Here is a 27,355-nt window from a genome sequence, read left to right as displayed (position 1 = left end):
AGGAATGGACTGGGTGAAGTAATCGTCTCTTCTGCTTCAGTGCTAGGTGTTGCATAATTCCATGGTTACTCCACAGATCTGAATCAAGATTACTGCTGAAAGAAGGAAGGGTGAAAGAAATCGGGCAGCCTCCGTGGTGTTACATTCTGGCAGAGCTGCACCTCAGCTGTGCAGAGGGCTCTCCTTTCCTTCTGCACACCCCAGCAACCTCAGCAGCTGTGGGCAAGTGTCGCCTTGCCTGAGCAGTGTAGTCTGTGTGTGGAAGAGGGGCCTGCTTCTTGCTCAAAAGCATCAGGAAGTCCCAGAAGAGGCTGCAAAGCAATGCCCGGGTGAAACATCTTGGGCCGAAAAAGCAGCCACCAAGCACTCATCAGAAAGTACCATTAGTCCTGAATTTTGGAGAAGGTGATCCAGCACCAGCAGCACTTCAGCAATGGGCCTGCATGCCACTATGTAGTATAATACTTGATGGAAGCCAAACTTGAGCTCTTTCATAACAAACCTTTTCCTTCATAGTTTTTAAGTCAGACTTGTGGTTGTTTGAATGCCTAGTTTTCTTTGTGTTTTTTACTTGTTTAAAATCCCACACATTAAAGAATATTTTGCCCCTGCTTACCAGGAGGATTATTTGAGGAAGTACTGTGAATGCTTACTATTTCTTTGGTTCCTGCAGCCATACCTTTATTTTCATATTTAAAAACTCCTACCATATATATGGGTATTTCCCCTACTCCTTTAACTTGTCTACTTAGGGTCTAAAATTATAATTTGAATTTAACTGAAACATCAAGTTAACTTACCTCCTCTCTACTAAGTTCTTAATCTATTTTTACTGTAATAGAAGATAAAGGAGTGTAGTTTACAAGCTGTCATTTGGTGCTGTGGTCTGATACAGGTGCCCTGCCATGCTACATTATGCAGCATGATGTTCTCTTGTGATATCTGAGATTGGGGTCTTGAATGCAAATTTCTTGGGACAACAGGTGAAGTTTTTCATCCTGTTTGTATTCCAGATCTGTTCTGCCGAATCTTAAAGCACCACCCTCCATCAGGTGTAGTCAGTTTCACACTGCCAGTTCTTTTAACATGTGGCAGTGCAGGGTCCAGTTAGGAAACACTTCAGGTGTAATGCTTAATTCTTTGGCTTTGGCATTTTAAATAATGCTAAATTGTATTGTAGTCTGTGCTTTGTGTAGGTTTTCTCCTGTGTGTGTATGTATCAGGGGTTTGTTTGGTTTTTTTATCGGTTGGTAAGTTTGGTTTGGGTTTTTGGTCAGGTTTTTGTTTGCTCAGAGTTAATTGGTGGGGTTCGGGTTGTGTTGTTTATTTGGTGGGGGTGGTTTTGTACAATCTTATAGTTTTGTTTGTTTGGAATTTCTTTTTCAGATCCAGCAAATCTTTTGATTATTGATTCTTAAGTTAGCATTTAAGTTTGGAATGATTGTAAAACTTGTTTTGCTACCTGTTAGGTTTGTCTTGTAATTATGTATTTTACTATGTGTATTTCATAATTTCTCCACCCACCTCTGCTCTAGCATGTTAATCTTTATTCTCTGCTGACTTCACAGAGGCTCTGCATTTAGTAGAGGTAGATTTACTCATTTTCTGGTTGTCATATAGAAATTGGTGGTTATCAGGGCCTGATGCTCCTTTAGGATCATTTTTTTCATCCTTATCAACCCCATGGATCTTACAGTCCATTTTCCATTTTATTAGTTGGGATATCTTTTCTTCTTTTTTTTTTTTTAATAGTAGAGACTATGGGCTGTTCCTGTGTGGGTGTTCCTGCAAATACACTTGTTTGTCACAACATGTCAGGAAGACAAGACACATATACTTTCCTCTGTGAAATCTTACTAGCCTTACTGCTTTGTGGACTGCAGCAACAGGGAGAAGTTAAGAGATGGAGGACGTGGTGATTGCAGGCATAGCAGGAAGGCTGCCAGAATCTGAGAACTTGCAAGAATTTTGGGAGAACCTGCTTAATGGAGTTGATATGGTCACAGAGGATGATCGGAGGTGGAAACCAGGTGAGTGTTTATTGTCCCTCCTTTTGGAGTCCTGAGTTTTGAGTGTTTTAGAGGAATTATACTATGAAAAGATAATTTGAGATTGAAATCCTGCCAGACCTGAATTAACTTCTGATAGATCATCAAGAAATTCAGTAACAGAATACTTTTATGAAGGTCTCATGCAATCCATTTTATGCTGTTACATCTTGTGCAGTAGCAGACTATAAATAATATGTAGCTTACTTTAAAATAAAAGAGCATTTTGACAGAGCAGGTAGGCAACATTAATCCTGTACGTGTTCCTGATAGCTGTGACAGTAAGAGAGCCTTGACATTTTTCAGGGTTCAAAAGTAGCATAGGGATTCCAGTCCTGTGGTTTGTGACTTTTTACAATGTTCCTTTTTTGTCTGATTGTCCTTTTGAAGTGTTTGGCACATGTCTACCTAATTCAAACTAGTGATTTGAGAAGTCAAAAGCAGCTTTTGTTTTTCTTCTAACTGGTGACTGACTGGAACCACCATTTAGACTATATGTGCTTGGTACAACTTGCCAAAGCAAAAATGGTTAAGCTAGATAGATGTCTTTTGCTGCCACAGCAAGGGGAGTCCTAACCCTTACAATGGTTTTTGCTAATGCAGCATTCTCATTCCCACATGAGGTAGGTTGGTAGATACTCATGCAGCCCTCTGGATGCTGCATAGGGGAGTGATGTTTCATGTGCAATTGAAAATCAACTCTGGTCATTCTGTACTGTGTCTCTCAACTTGTAGCTGCTTCATGGTTGGTGTATTTTCAGACTCAGTGTCAAGTTTTTCTTCACAGGAATTTATGGACTGCCCAGGAGAAATGGAAAGCTCAAGGACATAAGCAAATTTGATGCATCTTTTTTTGGAGTTCACCCCAAACAAGCTAATACAATGGATCCTCAACTTCGCTTGCTTTTGGAAGTTTCGTATGAAGCCATTTTGGATGGAGGTAAGTGGATGAATGACTGAAGAGGGAAAATTAAGCTGTATTATCTCTGTGTAACATGCAGACATGCATCTGTGTGATGAGAACTCTAACAAGGCAAAACCATTACATTAGAGAGGAGCTCCAAGACATAGTGTGGGGGTTACTAGATCTCAGTATAAAGGTTAGAACAAAGCTGTTGTCTCTGGACTGGAAACAAGGAAATCAGTGCTGGCTGCCAGCAAATCTGTACCTGCATCATATGGTGCAAGCAGTATGGCAGAATCACTTACACAGTCAGCAGCTCTAGAGCTTTTCTATGTTCTGCTCTACTCTAATAATTCCTTTGTAAGAGGAAAAGAAGGATGACTTGGTTAGAATTCTCATCTATGGTCTAAAAGAATTCCTGATGTATTCTTGTCTATTGGCCGTATTCTTGGAAAACCTGTAGCATTTGATCTGTTTCTACAGAAGATTTTCCTAGGAAGTGTGCTTTCAGAAACAGGAGCCTCTCTCTTCTATCACTGCCAGTGTTTTGAGGTTTTGAGTTACTCACCCACTGAGCCAAGAAGTTTATTCTTCATGTCAATCAGTTTCATGTCAGAGCATAACCACATGGGGAAAATGTTGGAACCGCCTAGTACTGACTAGTTACAAATTAAAAGAGGGCAAATTTAGGTTAGATATGAGGAAAAAATTCTTTACTGTCAGGGTGGTGAGGTATTGGAACATATGTGGATGCCCCAACCCTGGCAATGTTCAAGGCCAGCTTGGATAAGGTCTTGAGCAGTCTGGTGTAAGATGTGTAAGATGTCCCTGCCTGTGGCAGTGGGGGGGTTGGGACTAGATGATCTTTTAAGGTCCCTTCCAACACTTCACATTTTTGTGATTCTGTGACTTAATGAAATAAACTTTTGCTTCTCTGCTTCTGAGCCTCTGGAAATTGTGCTTCAGGCATCCTGGAGACAAACAGAATATTCAGAAAAGAAACAGCAGAGATTTCTGACAGTTGACCTCTCTATGTGGTTTTTTTTTTTTAGAGCAAAGTTGTTTCTTGTTCTGGTTGTTGGCTATTTTTGTACTTAAGAATTCTCATTTTTGTATTGTACCCCGATCTCCACTGGAGATGGATACTGATGTGCTCACATGACATTTCATGTGCCATGATTTTTCTCCCATTCAGTCTGCTCCTTTTCTCTGCACTGGAAGTCAGCTGTTAGCTTCTCCTGTCAGCATTTGTACTTTTTGTAGTCCATGCACTTTTTTTACACAAGACTCCAGCAATGCCCAACTAGGCTGAAAACCTTTGTCAGGGCACAGTATGTTCTGATAGACTCTGAAGTAAGACACATAAGGTCTGCACTTGAAACAGTTAAAAGGTTAGTAAAGGTAAGGGAACAATGCTGCAGGCATGCCAGAAAGGGACAATAGGTAGTTTTTGGTGAACTGGAGCAGTGTACCTGTTATCTCCCCCGTCGGCCTCTCATTTTGCTTACTGTGATCAACCTTCCAATCCCTGTAGGTATTAATCCAAGCACCCTTCGAGGCACAGACACAGGTGTCTGGGTTGGTGCCAGTGGGTCAGAAGCTGCCGAAGCTCTTAGCCAGGATCCAGAAGAGCTTTTGGGATACAGTATGACTGGCTGTCAGCGTGCTATGCTTGCCAACAGGATTTCCTACTTCTATGACTTAAAAGGTAAGTGTCCTCCAAACCTGTTAGTGCTGATCAACAATTGCAGTTTTAACATAATTGTACCACACTTGCTGTAGAGGTCTGGGATGGATATTATGGCATAGACCCCTTTTGGAAAGAAAAAATAGTGTGTAACTATTCTAAGGAGGCATATGAGAACTAAAAATATATAGTGACTATATGATATGACTCCCTGTAAGGCTTTATAACTCAGCTGCTGCTGCTGCTGGGCACAGTTGGTGTTCATTTGAAAGATGGTGGTATCAGGAAGCCTTTATGAAAAGGCTTCAATCCTTTCTGGCCTTTAGACTGCTGTTTGGTGTCAAGATACATGAAGTCAGCTAGACCAGACTGTAGCAGTTGGCTTTTTTTTTTTGAGTAAAGTGGAAAAAGTAGAAGAGACACAGAAATAATGTGATTGAAGGCATGGGTATGATTTAATCCATGTATGGTGTTGAAGGGAATAGAGAGATGGAAATTTACGTGGTTTGCAGCAGATAACAGAGATAATGGCAAGGGCACATTCAGAAAGGGCAAGGGATTTGTATTGACGAGAATGGGTAATCAGATGACACTTGCCTGTAAAGCTGTGTTCTCTTTTTGATGGAGAGACAGATGTTTTTAAAATGCCCTTAAAGCAAATCTTTTTTTCTCATTTTTCCCATTTTTCTCATGCCTTGCCTTGTAAGTAGGCAGAGATGGTAGTTCTAGCCTCGCATTGCTTCAGGTTTATTTGCTATGTTCTGAAGCAACTCTTCTTTAATAAGAGTTTTTAACCTGTAGTCCTGTAGTCTTTGGAGAAGAATCTAGGATATTAATGTTGTTTTTCCTTATGTTTCTTAAGGACCAAGCCTAACTGTTGACACAGCCTGCTCCTCTAGTCTTGTCGCTCTGGAAAATGCTTATAAGGCAATTCGTCATGGGCGGTGCAGTACAGCCCTAGTAGGTGGGGTCAACCTCTTGCTGAAACCTAACACATCTGTGCAGTTCATGAAACTGGGTCTGCTTAGTCCTGATGGTGCCTGCAAGGCCTTTGATGCTTCAGGTAAGACATTAGTACAAAAGCTTATGTTATATGAGAGCAACTTACAGTACAGTCTGTGACCAGCTACTCTTTGGATACAGCGGAGAGCTGACCTTGTAGTTGTTCCAGGGTGTGCTGTTGGGGCATACCCTGTACCTGAGCTACGTTGCATCCTCCATCGAACCTGGAAAACAACTGCGGGGAACAAACTGATACCATATAGTTTGTCCCTCTGCCTCTGGGGAGAAAAATTCACTGTCTCTTGATAGAGAATTTCTGTTGTCATTTGTGATGAGCACTCTGTCTTTCTAGGTCATTAAATTTTTCTTTAAAAGAAATAGATATGTCAGATTTTAAGAACAGTCTATTGTAATCTTACTGTATGGTGTTTGGCAGCATTTTGCAAGGCAGAGCAGAAGTCATGACTCATTCTCTCTCTGCTCTCAGGAAATGGATATTGTCGCTCTGAAGCTGCTGTTGTTGTTCTTTTGACCAAGAGATCTATGGCTAAGAGAATCTATGCCACAATAGTAAATGCTGGAGTTAACACTGATGGCTTTAAGGAGCAAGGTAGGTCTCAAGCTGCTGAAAATTGATATACCTACAGAACTGTTCAGTCTAGAGTCTTTGCCATAAAAAAAAGGTCTGTTGTAGGGTTCTTTAGATATGTGAAATGGTTTTTTGTGTTTGCAGGTTTGTTTTCTTTTTCTGGTTTTGATAATGCAAAGTCCAGGACCCTGTTTTGTAAAGAGCTTAAAGGAGAGAAGTGGTGGTTTGTACTGAAGTTATAACAATGTTGTCTTGCTAGTTTAGCGTTCCTCAGGACATCTCTGCAGTAACTTCTGCACTGATCATTAAGGACATGGTGAAAAGCTCTTGAGTTTAATTTGGTTTTTTGGGAAGGGACCTGGCAGCCCAAAGCAAATGAAAGGATGCTAAAATCAGAACAGGAAGCACTGATAGGAGTGTGGAATTGATGATAATTTTGATCCTAGGTGTGACATTCCCATCTGGAGCGATGCAGGAGCAGTTGATCAGATCTTTGTACAGGGAAAGTGGCATCAAACCTGAAAAAGTGGAGTATATTGAAGCTCATGGGACAGGCACCAAGGTCAGCATGGTCCCCTAGTTACTGTTTTCTTCCCTTGCATCACTTGCCACACTTTTCCATTAAATTGTTCTTTGTTTTCCCAAAGTAAAACCCTTTTGCCTTCTACCAATTAGTAGAATATGTTCTGCTTCACTAGTTTTGGACTTTATCCCAACACCATAATCTTTCAGATTTCTCTTTGTGTTGGGTGTGTTTTGGAAGTGCTGGCTAATAGCCATTCTGATTCTGTTCCTACTAGGTTGGAGATCCACAGGAAGTAAATAGCATTACAGGTATCTTCTGTGATTGTGAACGGGAACGACTGTTGATTGGATCAACCAAGTCAAATATGGGTCATCCAGAACCTGCCTCAGGGCTTGCTGCATTAGCCAAGGTAACAGGAGGCTTGAGAAAGAAAATTTGGGATGGTGGGGAACACCAGTGTGTGGGGTTTTATTTGTTTCTTTTAGGGAAAATATGCATTGTTGCAGAGTAAAACGTTCACTGAGAACGATAAGAACTCAGGTGTTTCTCATTAACTACTTGTGTCATATGTGAATAATTTAAAAAGCTCAGGTGGTTGTCCTGCAAACCACCAAATAAATACTTGGGTGGCTTTCTGCTGTATGCACATACTTCAGTTGCCACTTCCTACGGAACTCTGTAGGAGTGTAGCTCTGCTCAGAATGAAGGCTTTGGGATCCTTTTGTTAATCCTTATTGATTACTTTGTCAATCCTGGACCTTCTAGTAGAACTGTGCTGCAAGTCACTTGGGTTTGAGGCACGTACATGTAGAGGGATTTAGATGTTTGGAGTAGCTGATCGTGATAAAAGATGAAAGGCAGTGTGGGCTTTCAGTGCCAAAAGAGCAGCTGATCCTTTTGGCTTTCTGTCAGGGATGTATCATCTCTTCCTCTTCTCTCTTAGGATGGCAAGAAGCCAGGTGAGTTCTCTGGGATGAGGCTACCAGCATGAATAACTGTCTGTCTTAGCAACCAGCTTGCTAACTACTGCTGTAGGCAGACAGTCATCTATTGGCCCTGGCTGCTAAACTGCTTAGCAGAGAGCTAGCTAATGTTCACACTTGCTTGTAAGCCTATTACCATAGAACCCTCAAACCAAAGTCACGTGCACAGCCATTGCTAGTTTTAGACTCTTCAAAGTAGTCACTTGTGGGCCAAATACAACTTACTGTGAATAGCCTCACCTGCATGGTGATGGCAGTGTCTGTCTCTCCGTAAAGGAAAGTTTAGGGGATTTTTAGTGCCTTTATCTCTGACTGACACATTCTTCATAGAAGAAATCATAGCTTAGTCATGAAATAAACCTCTCAATCCATATTGTGTTGTATGTAACAAACAGTTTGTTTACTGTAGTTCTGTGATCCGTCAGGACAGGATTATAACTTTGAGGTACTGTTGCCCCCATCTCTATACCACACCCAGTGTTTCTTAGATAGTAACTGTCTCAGGATGTCTGCAATTTGTGTAAATGTTTTCTTCTGAAATTCCATAAAATGCTGCTATGTGACATATCAGGAAATTAGATCTTGAAAATACCAAATTTCAGACTTGAAGGGAATCTATAGGAAATCTATTCATTATATGGATAGGTAGAAATGAAACTAAAGCTTACCAAGGCTTCTTCAGTCAAATGCTGGTAAGGAAGGAAAAACTCGCCTGCATCTTTGAATTACTCAGCCTGTCTAATCACTTGCTTTGCAGCAAAGACAAAGCTTTTGGGTGGCACTTGGTGGTATGCTTACTGTACTGTGCTCTCAAACCTAGGTAGAAGCCATGGCAAACTTAAAAGTACAATATCTATCAATGTAAAGCAGCAGCTCATTTGAAGTGCATTGTATTTTTGGTGTAGGACAGTGTGCATGAAAATACTTAGATTACAGCTTTAAACATGTTGACTGTGAGTTGAAGTCATATACTTAGGCTGGTTGTTCTCCCAGGTAGGCTTCCATGTCTGATAGTCAGCTTGGAAGAGCAGCTACCAAGACATTATGTCTCTCTGACCATTCTGGGGTGATGAAGGAACTGTCAAACATACAGAGCACACAGTGTTTGCAGCTAACCTTGTAGTCTGCAATTTGCTGGGCTTGTTCCACAGATAAATGTGGGCTTGGTGTCATGAGCTGTATGTAGAGAGAAGGTACTGAGAGAAGGGAGCTCTTGCTTTTTTTGGCACAGATATTTTGGTCCTCACACTGTTTCAGTATTTTCTTTTGGGTCTGCCAGTTCTGCCCAGTCTGCTATTCCTGCTTTTGTCAATCAGGAAGGCAGCAAAAGGTGTAAAGCAGCAAGCAGACTTCTTTACCAGTGCTTCAGCTTGATTCTTTTGCAGCAGAACAAGAAAAAGAAGCATTTTGTTGTGATAAGGAAGCAGATTTGTGACTCTCTGTGGTTGGGGAGGGATGAAGTAGAATGTGATAAAGGAATGGGATCTGAAAGGGGAAAAAGATGATGTGACAGTCTTAGTACCTAGGCTGCTTTTCCAACAAGACTGCATGGCTTGCCAGTTAGAAAGAGACTGAAAGCTAAACTTTTATGCTTCTACTGTCAACTTCCCTGCTGACTTTCTGCACGGTCTTAAAATTTGCCTAGGTGATGCAGCTGCTACCTCAGTAACATCAATAATGCTATTCTCTGAAATGTCCCTTTATCCAAACTGCTAGAGAACTGCTTCAGAATATACTATATGGTCATTTGTAGTAAAATAGTAACAACAGAACAATGTTTGTCATGAGACAGTGTGGAGCACAGAACACTCTGTGTTTTCTTTCAGGTCATTCTCTCTCTGGAGCATGGGCTGTGGGCTCCAAATCTTCATTTCAATATCCCAAATCCAGATATTCCTGCCTTACAAGATGGCTCTCTGGAGGTAGTTTGTAAACCAACACCAGTGAAAGGTGGCCTTATCGGTATCAACTCTTTTGGCTTTGGAGGTGCTAACGCTCATGTCATTCTGAGGCCAAATAAGAACAAATGCCAGCCTCTGGAGACTGGTAATGTGCCAAGGCTGGTTCAGATTTCTGGCAGAACCCAGGAAGCTGTGGAAGCACTAATTGAAGGGAGCAGAAAACACGGAGGATGCAGCCCATTTGTAAGCCTGCTCAGCGATATCTCTGCAGTTCCTGTGTCCTCCATGCCCTACAGGGGCTACACGCTGGTTGGTACCGAAAGTGACATAAAAGAGGTTCAGCAAGTTCAAGCATCTGGTAGACCCCTCTGGTACATATGCTCAGGTAGGTGTGCAGCACTGAGTCCAGGCTTTTCCACTCTTCTTTAGATCTGGGGCTTGAACAATTGTATTCTGTGCTCTAATGTTATTTTACAGTGTAGCATGAGGAAATATTTTGCAACTCTGGGACTGCCTCGTGCTTTCTGTATTTTATCAAAACCATCCAACTTAACTGTCTTCTGATTATAGCAAAGTCCAGCAAAATGAAAAGCAGTGCCTAATTTAGAGAATGTAAGAAATGTACAATGTTTTGCTCTTAGTTAGAATTGTTTAACTGCCATAGGAAGTGTGTTGTGTCTACTCCTGTTTCAGAGTATTACTGAAAGTTCACTTTCTCTTTGCCTATCCTGCAGGCATGGGAACACAGTGGAAGGGCATGGGCCTGAGCCTTATGAAGCTGGATCTGTTTCGCCAGTCTATATTGCGTTCAGATGAGGCTTTGAAGAACACAGGCCTGAAGGTCTCAGACCTGCTGCTGCAAGCAAATGAGAACACTTTTGATGACACTGTTCATGCATTTGTTGGACTAGCTGCTATTCAGGTAAGACTCAAAGGGCTAGTGGAGGGGAGTAGTGGACTCAATCCACACAAGCACCTTCTGCTAATGTATCTGTTTGGCTGGTAACGCTTTATACCGATTCATGGAAGCTTGTTTTGTGTAATGGGCAAGTGGCAGCAGTTGGAAATATCTGAGTGGAGGGAGTGTGTGTGCCCTTGAGAGTTTTGGGCTTTGCCACTTACAAGTACATAACAAACTTTTTGGTACAGACATTCTTGGCCTCACTGCTTTTTTCTTACAAGATGTTTGGACTAATATTGATCTGAACTGCTTTGCATGCCTATCTGTGTGGCAGTTTCTTCCTTTAAGAGATTTAGGAATGCTGTTAAGTTTTAGGCAAATGTTTGTGTCGAGGAGTAAGGTTCTATTTAATATCTTCTGAAATTTGTTCTGCAAATGAACTAAGCCAAGCTGAATAAAGCCTCTTCATTATTCTGAATGTCAATGTGGTATTTATGGTTTCTTAATAAACTAGAGGCCAAGCTTTTAAAGTGGTCTGGAGAGCTGGTCTTGCCCCTTTCTTTGTACAGACACATTCTTGGCAGCCTCGTGTTCATTGTTGGAAATATTTTCTTAGTGGAAAATTACATTGTGAGGAGGCCCACACAATACTGGAATTGCATGATGATTCTTGGGATTGCTTTGAAAGGAGAATGGAGCTGTAGTTGTGGGGGGGAAAGAAAAACAGTGAGGCCAAGAATGTCTGTACCAAAAAGTTTATTATGTATTTGCTGCTGCTGTGTACCTTTGAGGTTTGACACCTGCTTACTCTGGCATGGAATCACTAATCTATCTTCTGCTTGCAGATTGCTCAGATTGATATGCTGAAGGCTGCAGGTCTGCAACCCGATGGGATTTTGGGTCACTCAGTGGGAGAGCTAGCTTGTGGCTATGCAGACAACTCCTTAAGTCATGAAGAAGCCATTCTTGCTGCTTACTGGCGGGGACGATGTGTTAAAGAGGCCAAACTGCCACCTGGAGGAATGGCTGCTGTGGGTAGGTGCACCCTTACCAAAAGTTATACAGGGAAGTGCATGTGATCTCTGTAGTATGCCACTGGGAGAAAACTGATCTCTGAAACAATCATATCTGTAAAATCTTGGCCACTGTTGCCTCTTCATTGTTTTCTTCTGATGTAGAACAGGTTCTTAAATATTTACATGGATAAAATTGTAGTGATCTCTGTCCTGGAGTACATCAGAGTCTTGGTAACCATCCAAATTTAAGTGGAAATGGAGAGATTTATTGTCAGCTGATCAATGACAGGCCTGATAAATAATCACCTTGAAACAAGATGAAAATGTAAAGCACTGAGTTTTTTGGCTCTTGATAGATATGACACACACACAGATGTATGTGTTCTTTTTTGGTTTGTTTTTTTGGTTGGTTGGTTGGTTGGTTTTGTTTTTTGTAATTTTTTTCAAAAGGAGACTTCTGATTGTCTGCAAGAGTAATGAGATGTGAAAACAGTAAGCCACTATGATGCAGTGGGCAGCTGGCTAGTGGAATTCACTACGGCCTAATAGCACTTAGGAACAAGCTTTCTCCTGAACAGGCTTTGCTTTGTGTTTGTGTAAGTCATAGTTTTGCCCACTGTCAGGTAAAATTTTGGACCCAGCAGTTTTGCTTTGTGGTGCAGGTTTATAGTGACTTAGGTGTTTAAAAGTAAAATTATTATTGGTAGCACTGTTGTTCTTCTGTTTCTTATTGGACACACTGGTCAATTAAAACCTGAAACACTTAGGAGAAAAGCTGTGGTAGGTATAATGCAGTATATTGGCTTAAGTAATTCTACAAAAGACTACCTACCTAATTTAACTTTTTTTCCCTTGAGATTAAATAAATGACACTCCTACCATAGAACTTGAAAAGCTGCATATAGTGTGTTTTTGATAATCTGATGCTGAGTTTAAGTTCTTCTTGTGATTTATATATGTGTAATGTATGACCAGATGCTTCAACCTAGCATGCCACTAGAGTTACTGATTTCTGTGGATATTTTGTGTTTCTGAGCAATCCAAGCTAGAACAGGGGAGAGAGCAGGTGGGATTGACTCCTAGAAACTAATGGCAACATGAGACTAAGCAGCCAATTCTGTAGCTTCTTTGAAAGTGTGGCGGTTACCCCTGCCTCATTCATTATCGGGGTGGTGCAAAGATTTGGCTTCTGTTCTTGCATTCAGCGTAACTGTGATAAATGTCATGTTAAAGCTCTAGGGTAAATATCCTTAGCTTTTGCAGAATTGCTTTGGAGGGGAGGGGGAGATATCCATCAGTCTCTTGCATGTACTTTCCATTTTCGCACAGTGTTGAATTGAGCACAGTGACTCTGCGGTTAAGATTTCCTTCTCTTACAAGGCTCATAGCTAGAAACGCTTTCATTGTCCTGTGGTCTTCCTTCTGCAGGTCTGACATGGGAGGAATGCAAGCAGCGCTGTCCTCCGACTGTGGTACCAGCCTGTCACAACTCTGAGGACACTGTCACTATTTCAGGGCCCCTGGTGAGCATTTACTGATACAGTGTGTGCCAGGATTGTGAGTGGGACCTGTGAAGTTCAGGTTTGAAAAAAGCATGAAGCTTACTTAGAGTTCACCTGCTTGCAAAGGGGATCTGGATTGAAGTGGTGGGGTGGACCTAATACTTCGTATAGACTTACATAGTCAAACATTCTGTGAGAGGAAGTGATATGAGTGCCTCAGTAAGCTAGTAATAAAATCTCTTACATCCATGGGCATAGACAATGATAAATGCTAAGACTGAGAAGGGCAGTACCCTCATCCCTGCTATGGCTCCCCTTAAATGGCAACTGATGAAGGCTATAGAGGGACTATGGTGCCTTCTACTGATCCCAAGTATTTTGTGATCATTTCTCTCAGTTCACTTATATTCCTCTTCTTAGGACTCTGTGAATGAGTTTGTAGCCAAACTGAAGAAAGAAGGTGTGTTTGCAAAGGAGGTGCGCAGTGCTGGCGTCGCATTTCACTCCCATTACATGGCATCTATTGCACCAGCACTGCTCAGTGCACTGAAAAAGGTAATATTGCCAAACTGTGGCTTGCAGGGCTTATGCTGTGGCACCTTGGTTGACTGTAGGTTATGTTCACCTTAAGGGAACTCCTTTTTTCAGAAGGAAGAGAAAATCTCTTGAAGAGCATGTAGACCTCTGCAAGATCTAATGTTTGAAATCACTTGGCCTCGAGCAGAAGAAGGATGTCCTGAGCAGTCAGCCTGGGAGAAATGGAGGAGCTGTTTGCTTTTGCTTATCATATTGTTCTCTATGACCTGTAACTCTTCCTCCTGTCCTTCTTCCTTGACTGTCTGTAGGTCATTCCACACCCTAAACCTCGCTCAGCACGATGGATCAGTACATCTATCCCTGAATCTCAGTGGCAAGGTGATCTGGCTAGGAACTCCTCTGCAGAGTACCATGTGAACAACCTAGTGAATCCAGTGCTGTTCCACGAAGGTCTGAAGCATATTCCAGAGAATGCTGTTGTAGTAGAGATTGCTCCACATGCTCTTTTACAGGTATTGTATTTGATTGTTTCAGTATGACACTATATTGATGGTATCATGCTGCTGCAAGGAGTTTGAGAGTATGAGGACTAAGGAAGACTGCAGGTTTGGGTTTTTTGGTTTTGGTTTTTTTTTTTTTTTTTTTTGCACCCTAGTTCTGAGAACAGAAACTTCCTTCAGTACTTCTGAGCATTTTCCAGTCTTAATGTTTGGATTTTTGTTTGTTTCTTTGTGGCTTTTTAGGAGGTGTGTTGATACTAAAAATAAAAATAAAAAATCCCTAACACATGACTTCTTCCCCATACAGACGTTCTCATTACTGCTATTATTTGTTCCTATGCACTTCAGATAGCTGATAGCCAGCATTCTGGAGTGCATAAGGAGTAGGGAAAGCATTTCATTGTTTGGATCTAATGGAGAGTGTGTGCAAAAATGACAGTGGATGCAAAGACTTAAAAGACCTTCTCTATGAAAAAAATTTGCTAGCATCTGTACACTGAATTTGGGTTGAGGTTTTGTCCTAAAAGGTGGTGGATGGTGGTGGTGTTTTCCCCTCTTCTAGACCAAGTACTCTGAGACCACAGGAACTTTATTTCTTCTTAAACTCCTTTTCCTAATGAGATCAGATCATTATTCCTTTCTCCCCAGCCTATGAAAGTTGATTCTTGTGGAGTTAGCTCCATAGTAAAGAATGCAAAACCTGAGGTGCATTGGGAGATACTAGCTCCTCAGGATTAGTGGTATGGTCTTGTCTGTCCCTTATGTCTCAAGGACTGGGCTTTTTTATTTGATTAGAGGCATGCAAGAGGCTAAGTCTTAGGAAGAATAGCAGTTACTCATGAATCAAGATGAAAAGTTACACAGTGCTTCTGAGTTTCAATCCAGTGCATTTTTACTCTGTATCATGTTAGTCTTATGCGTTGAAAGTGACTTAAAGGGAGAATCAAGAGTATAGTTTTTAAATTGGGCACATACTCTTTCGATAAAGAGACTGTATACCTCATGTTGAAATCATCGAGTTATTTTGGACTCTAATGCAAGTGACTAAGACTTCATTGTCTGAGTTTGAGAGTATTCTGATTTTTCTCTTCCATTCCTTTCTTTTCCCATGTAAAGACCACAGGGTCAAATTGAGGAGAAGATAAAAATTGGGTCAGGTATTCAAGGCTGAATGTTTTGGTCTAATAGCTTTTCCTTGAAAAATGCTCTAAGATGGTTCAGACTAGAAGGTGCTGCTCCTGGGAAGGGAGTGTGTGCAAGTGGGAGATGTGAGAACATGACTTTGCAGTTCTTCAAGTGCAGGTTTTGATTTTGCTTCACAGTCTACTTGGGAAGGGATATTTGTGTTTTGGCAAAATTACATTAATATTCTATAGGTTCTGCATTACCAGATATGCAACACCTTGGGTTGCTGGAAGGGTACTCTTCCCTGTTAAAGTGGTATATGTGCCAGCAGCTAGCACAGAACTCTTGGCACAGATACATAAGTGGTTTGAGACCTATAGAAAAAAACTCAGAGACAAAGTAGTAAGTAATGCCTTCCACCAGTGATTTATGGATTCTGCTTGACCAGGCTATCTTGAGGAGAACTTTGAAACCAACTTGCACCATTCTACCTTTGATGAAGAAAGAGCACAAAAATAATTTGGAGTTCTTCCTAACACAGATTGGAAAGATTCATGTAACTGGGTAAGGAGACTAGGGGAGGAGGGTGAGTGGGATAATGGAAGTGTATGTTCTCTAGTATGCATGTCCTCACATGGATTCAAAGATTCCTTAAAAAAACCTTGAAAAAAATGGGAGGTACATTTGTGCTTTACATACTTAGCATGCTCACTTGTGAAGTATTTCTGTGGGTTAGAGACTGCTTGGGCAGGGAAGGTGCTTTCTAAAGATAAGTCCCATTTTAAAGGCCTAGGAACCTGGCACTTACTTCTGGAAATAAACTTTACATCTTACAGACTGTTAATTACAAATTTGGCTGCAGTAAATGCTCATGGTACATCTCAAACATGGAGTCTGAGACCAGTTACTGCCTGACCTCTTAAGTATTATAATCAAGTTTTTTCCATACTATTTTTTACCCTCCCTTCCCCACTGTCTTGATTTTTTTGTCTTACAGGATAAATGTTCTTGGAAATAACTTGTTCCCATCTGTGGAATACCCTGTACCTGTGGGAACACCCCTTATTTCTCCATATATCAAATGGGACCACAGTCAGGACTGGGATGTTCCGAAAGCTGAAGACTTCCCAGGAGGTTCCAAAGGCTCTGCGTCTGGTTCAGTCTACAGTATTGGTGTGTTGCTGGTTTATTACTTGTTTGTCACTTTCCTGCTTTACCTGGGTGTTTCCTTTTGTAAAACTATGAAAAGAGTACTCAAAACAGTATCCTGGAAGCCAGTCTCTGAAGCTTAAATGTTTGGTTAGGATTGAAAAAAAGCCTTCTTCTGAAATGGGAGGAGAGAACATGAACAAATTGAGACCCTCTGTTGCTTTAGTAATTTAAGTAATTTAAGTAATTTTAAGAGCTGCATATTGTCGGGCAGGATAGTCGGAGAAACTAGAACATCTTCTTGATGTCGATGGGGGGAAAAAAACCTCTCTATTCAAGTGTTTTTATTATTTTTATTCTGCTCTTTGTTCTTTGACAGATGTGAGTCCTGACTCTCCTGACCACTACTTGACTGGTCACTGCATTGATGGCAGAGTTTTGTACCCAGCAACTGGGTACCTGGTGTTGGCTTGGCGAACACTGGCACGGTCTCTTGGCATGGCCATGGAGGAAATGGCTGTTCTGTTTGAAGATGTCACAATTCATCAGGCAACTATCATTCCCAAAAAGGGTGAGTGAGGAGTGCTGGTATAACTGCACTACTGTGTAATGAAGATGGAGGGAGTGAGAGGAAAGGAATGTGTAGGAAAAGTGAGGAGGAATGCAGGAGACTGTAAAAGAAGAGTGCAGTATGACTGAGTGAAGGAATGGATTCATACAGTCAAGTAGTATACATTATGGTCATCTTTTTATGTGTTTTGAGCAGTGAGTCTAGACGTAGTGAAAGGAAGAGTTCTTCTTGAGGATGGTAGAACTAGATGACCTCACAGTCCTGTCTTACTCAATGTTTTTTGCAGGATCAGTACAACTGGAAGTAAGACTCATGCCTGCTTCCCGCTGCTTTGAGGTGTCAGGAAATGGGAATCTTGCTGTGAGTGGTAAGTGAAGGAAGTGTAAGTGTATATATGTGGTTCTTAGTAAAATCTATTATTTATAAACAATTATAATGATTGTTCTTATTGTTACTGTGCCCTTCAGGGAAGATTTCCCTCCTAGAGAGCACTGCTCAGAAGAATTTCCGTAACCAGACAGATGGCTTTCAGACTCAAGTAGACAGGAGCTCAAAGCCTGGGCTCTTGAAAGAAGACATTTATCAAGAGCTGCATCTGCGTGGATATAATTATGGACCAACTTTCCAGGGTGTTCTAGAATGCAACAGTGAAGGTGAATTTCCTTTCAAAAGAGGCACAGTGAGTCTGGATATTGCAGTGATGACTATTTGATATTTTAATTCCATTTGTATTAATAGTTCACCTGACTGTGCCTTGTGAGGTCATTATATTTTGTGTGGTAAGAGAGAACAGCTAGGAGTTCTAATAGAGCGTTGGCAAAAATTAGCAAGCTGTGCTCTCCAATGTAGAACTGTATGGTGGAGTTCACAGGGGAAGCTGAGTACACACACCAAACTTGGCATTTAATAAACAGTGACATTCTAGCATCTGATGAATGATGAAATAGTGAGGCTTTCTCTTCCTCTTCTGCAGCAAGTGCAGGGAAGGTTCTGTGGAATGGGAACTGGGTGACCTTCCTTGATGCTCTGTTACACATGGTGATCCTGCCTGAGGCTGGCCGCAGTCTGCGCTTGCCCACGAGGATTCGCTCAGTCTGCATTGATCCCGTGCTGCATGGGGAGCAGGTGCGCCAGTACCAGGACAATGTAGAAGGTAATGTCTCATGCTTGAACTTCTGCTGGTTACTTTGGCTGCTAGGTGAATGTCTGAATTCTGAACTAGTAGGATGGACTTCGGAGGGGGGGCCCTCTTACTCTCCATGCTATTCTGCAACTCTGTAACCTCTCTTTGTAATAGCCTGACTCAGCACTGTTCATCAGATCACCTTGAAAAAATTTTTTTTTTCCTTTTCAAACTTACATTTCTTTCCTGACTTTCAGCTTTTGAAGTTGTTGTGGACCACTGCCTTAATAGCCTTAAAGCAGGAGGTGTTCAGATCAATGGTCTTCATGCTACTGTGGCACCACGACGACAACAGGAACAGACACCTCCCACCCTGGAAAAATTCTGTTTTGTGCCCTACTCTGAGAGTAGCTGTTTGTCTTCCAGTGCCCATCTTCATGCCTATCTGGAGCACTGCAAAGGTAGAGTGGGATTGCTTTCTTGTCATACTAGGAGAATCTTCCAGCCTGAGAGAAGCTGTTCGTACTCCTTCAGAACATCCAAGATACTAAGTGTTGGTCTCTGTAGAAGACTTCAGCAAGGGTTCTCTGTGTGACTGCTAGAAGCTAAAAGCTAGTTCTGCCTGAGATCTCTAGAATGTGGGAAAGAGTAAAAAGCCATGAAGGACATCTGTCTTTCTATAACAGCTGGATATGGTGTCAGATGGCACAACCCCTTCTGCAAGCAGAGAGGCACAAATCATGTTTAAGGAAAAAGCCAACCTAGTTGCTTTAGACACTGACAGGTGAACTTAAGTGAGTTTTGTTTTGTTTTTCCTGTGAACTGCCGAGACAGGCAAGGTGCTGTCCTTGTTCCCATTTGATTGTGGGCACATATCCAAACAGGGAAAATGGTTTAGTGAGGCACACATCAAAACAATTGTTTGCCAAAAGAATAGAACAGAACAGAAGCAGTTCAATTTGTTGTGAAACTGGTAGCTAAGTACAGTGTTTATGGATACAGTTACATCAACTAAACTAATCACTTAATTGACTTTTCATCCAGGAGAAAAAGTTACTTTTCTTTAAATTTTACTCTAATGGTGGAATTTTGCTTCATCTTGAGACAGTAATTTTTTTCGTTCTGTGTTGTAAAGTGTCTTTATGTTCATCCTTAGATTGGCAATAGATTTTAAAGATTTTTTTTTCCCTTAGTTTTCCCCTACAGTGTTCAAATACTGCCTCCCCCCCCCCCCCCCCTCCCCCCCCCCCCCCCCCCCCCCACATAGAGTTTGGGGTTTTATTTCCCTAGCTTGTGGTGGAAATATTTTAATTTTCTGTAATCCTCAGTCAGGACAAATATTTCTCATCAGTTTATAAAGCAAAAAGGCATTTTTGTAGTTTTGTATCTGCAGAATTTTCCTCCACAGCTCCCTAAATCAATCAGAAGTTTTCTGTTAGTTCCCTCTTCAGTCAGTCTTACCACAGTTAACTGGTGGGGGTTAGTTTGTTTTGCTGCAAAGCCTGCTTGGTTGGGGCAATTATGCACAATGCATAGTCTTATGAATGTACAGAGGGCTGTACTGTGTCTGTGCGTCTGGGCTGGTGGTATAGGATGTTGTAGTATGTGATGCTGATCACCTGGGTGTAGCAAATGGAGAATTCTTGGAAATTCTTAACTCTTCCTTTCATTTTCCCTTATATTCCATAGGTCTGATCCGGAACTTACAGTCTAAGGTGGCGGTGCATGGGGTCAAATTAGTTATCCCTGGACTAGACACTGCAGTGGCTGCTGCAGAGTCCTCACCCACACAGAAGGGCCTTCAGCATATCCTCACTGAGATCTGCCGTCTGGAACTGAATGGAAACCTCCATTCTGAGCTGCAACAAGTTGTGATTCGAGAGAAAAAGCACTTCCAAAATGACCCTCTCCTCAGTGGATGCTAGATTCTGCAGAGTTGAGGACTTGCCTGGATGTGGCTTGGAGAACATGATCAGTCATAGGATGAAGATAGTAGAGGTTAGTTGGAAGCCTGGGATGGGACCGTAGCTAGTGTTCCTAAGCCTTCCAGTAACCTGATTCTATACTTCCATGTTGTTCCATTTATAATTCTGGATAATCACTCATGTTTTGATTTGATTTCTCCTTTTCTTTCCCCTTTTTCCCACAGGCTAATGCAGGAAGCGGACAGCTGTTCTCTCGTGTGAAAAGTATTCTGAATGCTCAGCCCCTCTTGCAGGTGGACTACATTGCCACTGACTGCATCCTGGAAAACCTTTCTGCTATTGAAACAGAGCTACAAGATGCTGGCGTTGTCTCTAGCCAGTGGGATCCATCTAGCCTTCCCTCTGGAAATCTGACTGATGCTGATCTGGTGGTGTATAACTGTTCAACAAGTGTTTTAGTGAATACCACTGAAATACTCTCTAATTTGGCAGCTGCTGTGAAAGAAGGAGGGTTTGTTTTGCTACACACTCTTCTTAAGGGAGAAACTCTTGGAGAAATTGTCAGTTCCTTACAAGCCCAGATGTGCAGCAGAAACACAGCTTTCTGAGTGAGGTAAGCCTCCTAGAAGGACAGATACTTTCGCCATGGATAGTCTGAGTCTGCTGCTTGCAGGTGCTGTGATGGTGGATGTATAGTAGGCATTGCTTGCATGCTTTCCATTGAGGCTTTCTGCAGAAGTATCTAATAAACACTCCTTCAGAAGAGAGAACTTGCAAATTGCTACATATTAGGTTGAGAGAATAAACTGTAGGTTCAGTTGGGAAAGCCTTTCTTAATGCACTGAAATTTAGTTCATTGTCTTTTTTGTGTATTTATCTAGTCTGTATGAAAACACTGGCCAGGACAGTTCCTGTAGCATGAAATCACGGCTGCGTTGCTGGGTGGGGTACAGCTTTGTCACTGTAGGATCCTGAAATGCTTTGGTGTCAGAATATCTCTCTTTCTTCTGATACTGCTGCTTGGAGTGGGATTTTAAAAGCTAGTTAATTTCTTCTAACATTAAAGTGCTCTCAGAAGGAAGGGTTTTCTCTTGGATTGTTCTTTCTTCCTCCCTACATTATCTGAGCCCATAATGAGATACAATAAAATAAGCCCTGAGAAGTTGGAGGAGGGAGGGAAGAGTGTCAGCATTATATCTTCAAACCAATATGCAGGTAAACTAATGCCAAAGCTGACAAAAAGAGGAGGAGAGTGAATGGCAAGGGTAAGGGTAGAAACTGGGGCATCATCTTCTCTTGGCAGCTGCTAGACCAAGCAGTAATGGAAAAATGTGCCTCTACAGAGCTTATCTATTTTTTTCCTGATTTGAGGGCATGTAGCTCTCAGCTCTCCTCTTTTAGAATAAGAAGGGAGTAGCACTTCTAAGAGTTTGAGTTTTGTTTATAATTCTGGGGTTTGGGTAGTTGGAATTCGATTTTTGCAGTTACACAAATTCTAACATTTCACTTCCTGCAGACATTTTTCAAGGGGACTTGAGAAGAAATATTAGGTTCTTTGCTCTGTGTGTTTCCCAATAAACAGGGGATAAAGGGAAGACACAGAGATGCTACTGGTACCGATACAAAAAACATAGATCTGTCATTAGTATCAGTAGCTTGGTATTAGCAGATCCCTGGGAGAAGATACATGTCAGTTGAATGCACTTTCTCTGAAGGAAATTATACAAGCCAGGCAAGAGTGTGCATGACTTGAATTAGTTCTCAAAGTTTTCTAGATACAGACACTGTCCTTGGCCCTTGATATAAGAGATCACACTGTAAAAACCTTCAGCTGGTCTGTGCTTGGCATATGAAAAGCAAATGGATGCTTTTCTGAGAGTCTGCAGTCATCTCTATTTCATTCAGAGAGTAGATCCTTAAGTGTTTCTGGATATGTCATACATGTGTTTTCATTCTTTTATTTTTCTGAAATGCCTTTTCAGTATAACTTAGACATATGGGTGCTTCTCCCCTTGTGTCTCTTCATCTCCATGCAAACAGGACTTATGTGGCATAGGGTAGACACATTGAAATACCCTATGAAATTTGATGGCATGTTCGCTGCTCAGTGACCTGCTAGTGTGCTAAGGCTGGTTCCCTAACCAGGACTTTGAGATACTTATACTCCCACTTTTGAAAGATCCTTTAGGGAAGAAGGAGTAGTCTAGAAGTGGATAAAACACTCTTATGTTAACCAAAAATGTATTTGTACCGTACAATACAGAGCAAGTTTTCAAGAAAAGTTGACTTCTGACTGTTAATTTGTTGCTTTGCCTGATTTCACAGGCACAGTGGGAGGACTTTTTCAGCAAAGCTTCATTGAATCTTGTTGCCATGAAGAAGTCTGTCTTTGGCTCAGTTATTTTCCTGTGCCGTCGGCAAGCCCCTGTCAAAGCACCCATTTTTCTGCCAGTAGATGAGACAAACTATAAGTGGGTTGAATCCTTAAAGGTGAGAATTCCTTTGTTCTAAGTATATGAATTTCCAAATCATTATACTTTCTAAATGAGGTATTAGAAGCTGTTAAAAAGAAAAAAAGAAGAGTGTGTGTGTGTGTGTATGCGTGTGTATGTTCAGTTACTTTTAATAAAATAGAAGTTATTGATCTCTACCAAGAATACGAGGCTATTTTCTTTGTGGTTCCTAGTAAACCAGTTCGGGTTTGTCCTGTAGGAGGTCTTGGCTGACCCATCAGAGAAGCCTGTATGGTTGACTGCCACCAGTTGTGCGAACTCTGGAATTTTGGGAATGGTAAATTGCCTTCGCCTTGAAGCAGAAGGCCACCGGATCAGGTATATGAGCATGCCCTTGGGTCACATTTGGCAAGTGAGATATTTGTGTTAGCTTCTTCTCAGGCCTATAGCAAAACAAATAAATGACAACTCTTCTCTTCAGGTGTGTGTTCATTTCCAACTTGAACCCTTCATCTGCTGTTCCACCCACAAGTCTTTTTCCCTGGAGTATGCAGAAGATTGTTCAGAAGGACCTGGTGATGAATGTGTATCGTGATGGAAAGTGGGGCTCCTTCAGGCATCTACCATTGCAGCAAGGTACAGCCTTTGAGAGCTGAGGGTCACTTGCAAGGCCTTGAATCTGAATGAACTTTGAATAGAAAATGAGTAGCTGTTGTTCTTACAGTTACCTTTTATTATTATTTTTAGTAAACAATTTTGAATTCTGCTCCAGTTCAAAGTGAACAGTAGCACACTGTGGTGCTAGGAGGAAGGACAGGCTGTGTAGGGTATCAGTAATATTGCCAAAGCCAAGAAAGGGCTCTCTGGATAGCAAATGGAGGAGGTAGAATTGCACAAGGAATTGACTTGTTTTTAGAAAGTACGTACCTTTGTTAATATGTAAAGTTCTTACTGTTCCTTCTTCCACAGCACAACCTCAGGAACTGACAGAATATGCCTATGTAAATGTGCTAACTCGTGGAGATCTCTCATCTCTTCGCTGGATTGTCTCCCCACTTCGGCACTTCCACCAACTGATCCCAATGTTTTACTCTGCAAAGTCTATTATGCATCTCTCAACTTCCGGGACATTATGCTGGCTACGGGGAAGCTTTCTCCAGATGCTATCCCTGGTGAGTTAAAGTTACACTGTAAGGAAATGTACTTATGTATTGTTCGAGAATTAATCTCTCAGTTGCTAGCTATGCACTGGCTAGATTGTATGCTAGAAGGCATGCTCTTGAGAAGGAGGTACAGCCCTGCTGCAGGACTGTACATCAAAAGTTCCCAAGTTCTACTTCCAGTTATGGTTCCATTTTTTTAATATGGCACAATTAACAAACCATGCTGTGAGAAATGTTGCTTGCCGCATTGCACAGATACCAAGTGTGAGTAAAACAAGTTGAAGGAGGCTCCAGAGATGAGCATAGCAAATACGAAGGTGAGAATGTTGAACTTTCAGCTGCCATGCTGTTGGGACATGCTTGGATTTCAGGGAAGAAAAATGCACAATGAAGTAGTTGCCTGTCTACAAAATGGAGGTGGTATTATCTTGCTTCATAGTGAGTTAAGAATTAATGTAATGTCTGTGAAATGGTTTTAAAGTATGTATTTAAAAGAGAGGGGGGTGGAACATGTAAAAATTTAGTGATTTGAGTAAGGCTGGGTTCCCCTTTGTGATTCAGCCAGCTGGCATAATGGAAGGTACCCCTGCCCATGGCAGAAGGCTGGAAGTAGATGATCTTTGAGGTCCCTTCCAACACAAACCATTCTATGATTCTATGACTTGAGTGTCTGCCTAAAATGCGACTTAGCAAAAATTTGTATTTCACAGTATATTTTTGCAGTGATTATCGTTTCTAGTTTATGTATCATTCTTTCTCTGAGGGACAGAATTGCCTCTAAAACAAGATGTTCTCATGAAATTTCTCAGATAAAATCTGGAAACTAAAGCAATATCATCAAGGATAAATACTTCAGATTTAATGAGACCAAGTCTGTTTCCACTACACTTGGAGTGACAACTCCAAGTTATGAACTGTGTACAGAACAGACAAATCCCAGCACTCTTCCTGTCTCTGGGGTTTAGGCTCTCAGGGACTGCTGCTGTAGTAAAGAAATTTTAGAAGAGAATTTTTTTCTTACAAAAGGTGTTAATGTTCTTTCAGGTAACTGGGCTTTGCAGCAATGCATGCTGGGCATGGAGTTCTCAGGACGGGACCTGGCTGGGAGAAGAGTGATGGGATTGCTGCCAGCAAAGGGCTGGCCACAGTAGTAGACTGTGAAAGAAGTTTCTGTGGGAGGTGCCTGAAACTGGTAGGTCAACTTCTGTTTGCTGGTTAAGATGTGCCTTCCTGCCTGAGGCTAATGACAGCCCTGATCAAACCTGAGTGCTGCACAATGGCTAGATTCCCCTCTGGGAAATATTAATTGGGCTGTAGTGTCCCAGGCAACTGCAGCATTTTAGATTAGATTCACCACAGGATTTCAGCACTAGGTTTTGTCCAGTGGCTTATGGGCTCTTAGCTTCATATGTTTCAGTATACACTGGGATATCAGTGTTGCTTATGTTACTGGTTAAAATATTTTTGCAGAATGATGAAACTTGCCTGTGCTTGGCTGTGGTAGTCTGCTGTATGATTGACAACCACTTATACTTTCTTATCTATCTCAGCAACGGAACCTTTCCATGGCAGAAAGGCAGATTTCATCAGGACAGTCTAAGAAAAGGCTAAAGATACCTATTCCACTTTGCTCCTTAGGACTCTAGAAGAAGCAGCTTCAGTACCTGTGGTTTATGCCACTGCTTATTATGCTTTGGTGTTCGAGGTGGTATGAAGAAGGGTGAGAGTATCCTTATTCACTCTGGCTCAGGAGGTGTGGGCCAAGCAGCCATTGCCATTTCCCTGAGCATGGGCTGCCGTGTCTTTGCTACTGTGGGTGAGTACTGAGGGCCCGAAGTCATGGGGAGAATAGATTATAGCTAATAATAAATAGAGGAAGCATGTGTGTGCACACATATATAAGTATACCTATTTAGCTATATGTTTATTCCTCCCCAGTATGATCTGCTGTAGCTTTGATCTAGTTCCAGGCTGAGAACAGGTTACCTGGTGAATACAGCTACTGACTCTGTGCTTGGAAATTCCACAGCACAGTCAGTCAAATTTATCTGTCTCTGTACACTATATAATCAAAAGTATGGAAGAACATCATGGCTTCCTTATTTTTAATTTAGTAATATGAATTCAGTGCCTGTCCATTGAAAGACTCTGATCTGTTTCTGGTCTTGTTCTATCTCATAAATGAGCAGTAGCAAACAGACAGCCTTTCTCCTAAAGTATGACGTCTTGAGAGACTGAAAAGCTTGGAGGTGGCTTCTCAGACTTGCAGTTCTTGGGGGAAAGATGTACAGTGGAAAAGGAGCTATTCATAAAAGGAGCTATTATCATAAAAATAAAATTAGTGACATCTTTCAACCTGTCTTCTATTTCCAGGTTCCACTGAGAAACGTAAGTATCTCCAAGCAAGATTCCCACAGCTAGATGCTAATAGCTTTTCCAGCTCCAGAGATACTGCCTTTGAACAACATATTCTTCGAGCTACCAATGGAAAGGTGAAGTTCAAGAGATATTTTTCCTTTTTTTTGTCAGCTAAGCCACATTATGCAGTTGTGCATTCTAAAGACAATAGAGTCTCTAGAAGACTGGGTTAGGGTCTCAGCAGAGTTAAGTTTGTGCTTTCCTTTCATTACAGGTGTCAACCTGGTGTTAAATTCCTTGGCAGAAGAGAAGCTCCAAGCCAGTTTGCGTTGTCTTGCTCGACATGGGCGCTTCTTGGAAATAGGCAAATTTGATCTGTCTAACAACAGTCAGCTTGGTAAGATGGGGCACCAGGAAACACCTCACACTAGGTTTTATCTGCTCACCAGCACCCCCAGGTCCTTTTCTGCAGGACAGCTCTCCAGCCTCCCCAAAATTTATACTATGTGTGGTATACTTGGTCTCAGGTGCACAACTAGCACTTGTTAAATTTTATATCACTGATGATATATCATGTTATAAGGTGATGTGTTAGTGAAATGCAATATACAGCAGTGTTCCTGTTGTAGAATGATTGCATATAGTGTCGAAAGCCTGCTTCCTTATTCTAATTAAATTTCAAAAGATCCTATGATGTTAGAAAGTCTTGCTGTGAGGAAGAGTCTCCTATGGAGATAGACATGATGTATGTAGAGTTAGTTCTAACTCCCCAGTGACTCTAACTCAGCTGTCACCAGACAAAAAAAAGTCCTTTTTTGTATCAGACTGACCATGATGTAGCTTGTTGCTCTCAACACACAATTTTTTGGAGTGCAGTTTCTGTGAAACTGGTCTGCTTGCAAGAGAACAATGTAATGTTATGTGTGGAGACTATATGCAAGAATGAGTTTGGAAAATGCAGAGTTCAAGCATCCAACTGCTTTACTCCTGTGACCTGCCCAGAAATGTTTCTGAAGCAGAAAATGGATAGGCTCCATTTTGAAATGTCAGCAGCAAGTCATAACCAAGTTGCTTTTTCTAGGAATGTCCCTCTTCCTCAAGAATGTGGCATTTCATGGGATCCTACTAGATTCAATATTCGATGAGGGGAACCAAGAGTGGGAAGTAGTATCAGAGTTGTTGAAGAAAGGCATAAGAGATGGTGTAGTAAAGCCCCTGAAGAGTACAGTCTCATCAAGGAAGAAGTAGAAGCTGCCTTCAGATTCATGGCACAAGGAAAGCATATTGGCAAAGTTATGATCAAGGTAAGAGATAATGATTTTGATTCTCTGATGCATCTTGCCATCCTCTGGTGACTGTTGGATATTGTGGTATATTTTGGGTAGAAGTTCT

General features: G+C 41.5%; 1 protein-coding gene across 1 annotated transcript in view; it reads left to right on the top strand.

Annotated features, from left to right (window-relative positions):
- Positions 1 to 27,355, top strand: part of FASN (fatty acid synthase) — a 41,293-nt gene that overhangs the window by 3,854 nt on the left and 10,084 nt on the right. Inside the window, 42 exon segments of the mRNA XM_079323355.1 lie at positions 1,884 to 2,030; positions 2,836 to 2,988; positions 4,487 to 4,660; positions 5,502 to 5,702; positions 6,129 to 6,251; positions 6,677 to 6,792; positions 7,031 to 7,165; positions 9,566 to 10,025; positions 10,375 to 10,562; positions 11,387 to 11,576; positions 12,986 to 13,080; positions 13,480 to 13,614; positions 13,905 to 14,108; positions 15,670 to 15,785; positions 16,219 to 16,394; positions 16,750 to 16,941; positions 17,228 to 17,308; positions 17,409 to 17,594; positions 17,915 to 18,094; positions 18,322 to 18,525; positions 19,754 to 19,981; positions 19,984 to 20,019; positions 20,022 to 20,062; positions 20,214 to 20,550; positions 20,553 to 20,602; positions 22,315 to 22,479; positions 22,702 to 22,820; positions 22,924 to 23,078; positions 23,412 to 23,510; positions 23,513 to 23,614; positions 24,650 to 24,727; positions 24,730 to 24,761; positions 24,767 to 24,788; positions 24,791 to 24,797; positions 25,244 to 25,272; positions 25,275 to 25,301; positions 25,304 to 25,325; positions 25,327 to 25,421; positions 25,979 to 26,097; positions 26,237 to 26,360; positions 27,045 to 27,194; positions 27,197 to 27,267. Of these exon segments, the coding sequence (XP_079179481.1) occupies positions 1,904 to 2,030; positions 2,836 to 2,988; positions 4,487 to 4,660; positions 5,502 to 5,702; positions 6,129 to 6,251; positions 6,677 to 6,792; positions 7,031 to 7,165; positions 9,566 to 10,025; positions 10,375 to 10,562; positions 11,387 to 11,576; positions 12,986 to 13,080; positions 13,480 to 13,614; positions 13,905 to 14,108; positions 15,670 to 15,785; positions 16,219 to 16,394; positions 16,750 to 16,941; positions 17,228 to 17,308; positions 17,409 to 17,594; positions 17,915 to 18,094; positions 18,322 to 18,525; positions 19,754 to 19,981; positions 19,984 to 20,019; positions 20,022 to 20,062; positions 20,214 to 20,550; positions 20,553 to 20,602; positions 22,315 to 22,479; positions 22,702 to 22,820; positions 22,924 to 23,078; positions 23,412 to 23,510; positions 23,513 to 23,614; positions 24,650 to 24,727; positions 24,730 to 24,761; positions 24,767 to 24,788; positions 24,791 to 24,797; positions 25,244 to 25,272; positions 25,275 to 25,301; positions 25,304 to 25,325; positions 25,327 to 25,421; positions 25,979 to 26,097; positions 26,237 to 26,360; positions 27,045 to 27,194; positions 27,197 to 27,267 (5,544 nt within the window). The 5' untranslated portion in view covers positions 1,884 to 1,903.

Source organism: Erithacus rubecula (assembly GCF_903797595.1).
Source record: "Erithacus rubecula genome assembly, chromosome: 20".
Classification (NCBI taxonomy): Eukaryota; Metazoa; Chordata; class Aves; order Passeriformes; family Muscicapidae; genus Erithacus; species Erithacus rubecula.
Note: the sequence above shows the minus strand (reverse complement) of the source record. Positions and strands in the feature narration are given on the sequence as shown.